We start from the raw sequence: 3,569 nt of genomic DNA, 5'->3' as shown, positions 1-3,569 counted from the left end.
ACAGGTACTTTGAGACTGTGGGTCCTACCGGAATTCTTCCGGGGTGTTGCAACCGTGTCCGGGAGTGGAACCCGGGCTTGAGTCCCATTTTTCCGGGCTTGGCATTGCCGAATGCCGACCAGTCCCGTACTGGACCTGCCCCATACAGAACGAAGTACAGTACATGCACACTCTGTTGCCTCTAAACGAAGGTCAACTACGGTGGAAACAGGATTCAGTGGCGGGAGACTCTTCGCGTGGGGGCCCTCTTTTCCAGCGTGCCGACTTTCCTGACCGAGGTTCCCTAAGGGGAAAACGCTTTGCTCTTACACCAAAGAGAAGGCGGACTTGGGCCACGAGGCGGGCTCTAAAACAACTGCCGGAGGAGCTACTCTGCATTCACCGGTCTTCTGTTGAACACCATCCTCCAAGATCCGACCAACAAACCGAAGCGGTGAGCAACGCCGTCATGTGCAGTGTCTCCCATCGGGGGTTGTGGTTCGCGCCCCCCGGCCCCTCAACTTGGAGACCGGCGTCTTTCGGCTTGGCGTTTCCCACCACCACTTCCCCTCTTCTCAAGCCAATGCCTCATATCATGCATCGATTGAGAGTTCAACAAGTGCCGTGCAGGAGCGTAGGGCCAGGACTTCTACTATGTACCTATGTACGAAGTACGTTGGTAGGTACTTGTGCCTTAACTTACTCTGTCGATAGACATATTGTTCATAGATAAGGTACCTTCGTAGGTACCCATCATGATGTAAAGCAGTTGGCCACCCCCACGGAAGATGCATACTAGGTAATTTACACCTACCTAGTGTGTATTTCTTCCCCATGCATGCCTCGTAGGTCACCATCCCTACGCCTTTCTATCCCCATGATCCTCACAATCCTTTGCCCAACAACCAGGACCGCGGCAAAAGATAACCCGAGCCGACAACCTGCATACGCCGCGCCTTCAGCGCGCTTGGTAGGGCACTCACATGGAAGGTTCAATCCTGCAGGAGCTCACCGGGCTGAACATGAACCATAATGATTGTAAATACAATGTATGCCGGGCTGTCAATACGGACCTGTACCTCATTTGAGAAACATTAGAACTGATCCACAGCGATGTACGGATAGTGTATGTAGATTACCTAGTTACGGATTGTACCTATATAGATAATCCCTGGGAACAAACCATCGCCCACGCACAGCTGGGGAATTAGTTGACTTTACGAAGTATCCGTATACGGAGTACAGATACCCACGAAGTAGTGGGTCAGATGGCGATCGAAGCTCCTGACGAGTAGTGAAAACGTTGCGAATGTGTCTCTGAATTTGGGCCGAGGGCGGTGTAATTACAATATAACAAAGGGATGAATTGTACTGTATTGTAACAGTATGCAGCAAACTGAATCCCGAAAGCCGAGACCTGCCGTTTTCGCGTGTATGGTACGCTTGGTATGGAGCAGAGCGCAGTCTGTGGTAATATATACACCTTGCATACAGTCGATATTTCAACAGTTGAATGGAAAAGCGAAAGTGACACCTAATTATCAAATAGTCGACTTGAGTTTAGGTGTTTATAACTTTACCTAGGTATGTTTGTGAGGTAACCAAAGGTTCAAGGCTGCCCGGGGTTGGAATACAATCACAGGTTTCAATACAAGTTTGTGTACATACAGTACGTTACGGAGAGGCCTGTCTAACGTTATGCGTAAGTTATCTCAGGGACTCAGACCAGTGTATTGCGCGGTATTGGCTCCACAGTGACTTACGGGCCAGAATCAGCCAATCAAATGAGCCATATCCCTCCCACGAACCAACCGCGCACACTGGTCTGAGTCGGAAATGCAGTCCCAGTCGTGATTGAGGTCCCCCTCCAGTACGCCCACAACTACCACTCTACCACTTTTGAAGCTAATCGCAATCCGACGCATGTTCTGCCATTGCCAAGTAAAGGGCTCTCTTCTTGTGAGTTTTCCTACCTTGAATTCGAGATGGATGCTAACGAGTGCTTAGTTAGCTCTTTGCCCTACCTAAACCTGGTAGGATTGCTTAAGTCAAGCCGCTAGCTGGCCAGCTACAATTAGAATCGCGTCCTTCCTATCGATACTTTTGGTCTAGGCGAGGTTATACCGCGCCTGTCAACTTGCACAACCTCCCAGCGACGTGCCTGGCCTGCTCCAAGCGATCCATGATACCCTTTGCGCTGCGACGAATATAGCGATGCGCTTTGCAATAACGAGGCTGGAAAGTGCTGTTTAAGGAAGTTGAATGGCCAATTAACATGGTAACCAAGTTTGAAGTTAATACAACTGGTGGTTGGAAAGTTGATGGGGGGCAACCGAAGGAGAGGAGTGACCACCCCAATCTACGGGCACGTTCGGGCCATTCTTACACCATTCGCAGTCCTACAACCACTTGATATATATACCAGAAGAATGGCCTACTTCTAAGCATCTTCAGACAGAAATTCATATTGCGATACAATGGGTTGTAGTAGAGTGACCCTCTCCTGAATGCCTGGGGTGACCACCCCAATCAGCCGATTCCTGCATTTCCGAATCAGACGTTTTTTCTGGGCGTTCAGCAATAAAGTGGGGCATTTCATGTACCATCACCCGCACGAGCCAGATTTCAATCATACTGTACTGTAACGCCCATAAAAAACGTCTGAGTATGAGATAATGCGTAAGGTATTTGCATGGCAACACAGGAACCCCCAGTCGTGCAGTACAAGTGCAATACGGTCTTGATTACATCAGTCCCTGATTGTATTAATTTCGATTGTGGAAGCACCGGTACATTCAAGTTGAGTCAACTCTCTGGGAGCTGACATTAGATAAGGCCGCTGGCATTACCAGACGGTAATATACATGTAGTGTGCTCCGTACGCCGTATTGAGCTGAAAAGTAAACCTGGGGGAGCGGTGGTGACAATGGATCTTAAGTTAAGTTGTTACTGATAGTGATCATACGATAATCAAGGGATTGGTGACCTGTGAGAAACCGGAGCGAGGGCGTGTACTGCCAGTGGCATTGTGTGTTTGACGGATTGGCTTGGAGTGCAAGTGCTGATGCGGTTTCACTTCCACAGATTTGAACCGAACCCCGGACGTTGAACTTTAATCTGCCGTGCCGTCAATACACTACTCGCCCAAATAGTGTAGACACATAGCAGCTCCAGAAGAATTTGCAACCCTGGTTCCAAGTTGGTTGCAGTGTATGTATATATGCGGATTGTCTGGAGAAAGGTGTGCGATCCGGCCAACCGCATATAAATCCCAATTCGCATCGCATTATCCGTTTTGATGCCAGATCCAACGGGACGAACATGTTCGGTTCTGCCGCGCACAGACGCGGACCTGAACACGGAACGTCCACCCCAAACGGGAGGGTCTGGTTGAATCCGCACCCGAAAAAGGTGCTTAGTACGACCCCAGATAGACATCGGTGAGCCGGCTGCTTGGGAGAGTGTAACCTCGGTGAAGATTGTGGGGTCTTAAAGCGGGATGCATTAAGACATCTCGATTCGCAGATTGCTGCCGTTGGGACGGATTTCACATCAGATCGACCGTCATGACCGTCTGGTTCGGCCCGGAC

At 49.7% G+C, this 3,569-nt stretch overlaps 1 protein-coding gene across 1 annotated transcript; it reads left to right on the top strand.

Annotated features, from left to right (window-relative positions):
• The first annotated feature begins 758 nt into the window (after positions 1-758).
• N656DRAFT_559064 (uncharacterized protein) lies at positions 759-1,084 on the top strand. The gene has a single exon (XM_064810084.1). It carries the CDS (start codon positions 818-820, stop codon positions 1,010-1,012), a length of 195 nt encoding a protein of 64 aa, XP_064664718.1. The 5' UTR covers positions 759-817; the 3' UTR covers positions 1,013-1,084.
• Positions 1,085-3,569: the final 2,485 nt, after the last annotated feature.

This window comes from Canariomyces notabilis, assembly GCF_033297395.1.
Source record: "Canariomyces notabilis strain CBS 508.74 unplaced genomic scaffold N656scaffold_50, whole genome shotgun sequence".
NCBI classification, from domain to species: Eukaryota; Fungi; Ascomycota; class Sordariomycetes; order Sordariales; family Chaetomiaceae; genus Canariomyces; species Canariomyces notabilis.
Note: the sequence above shows the minus strand (reverse complement) of the source record. Positions and strands in the feature narration are given on the sequence as shown.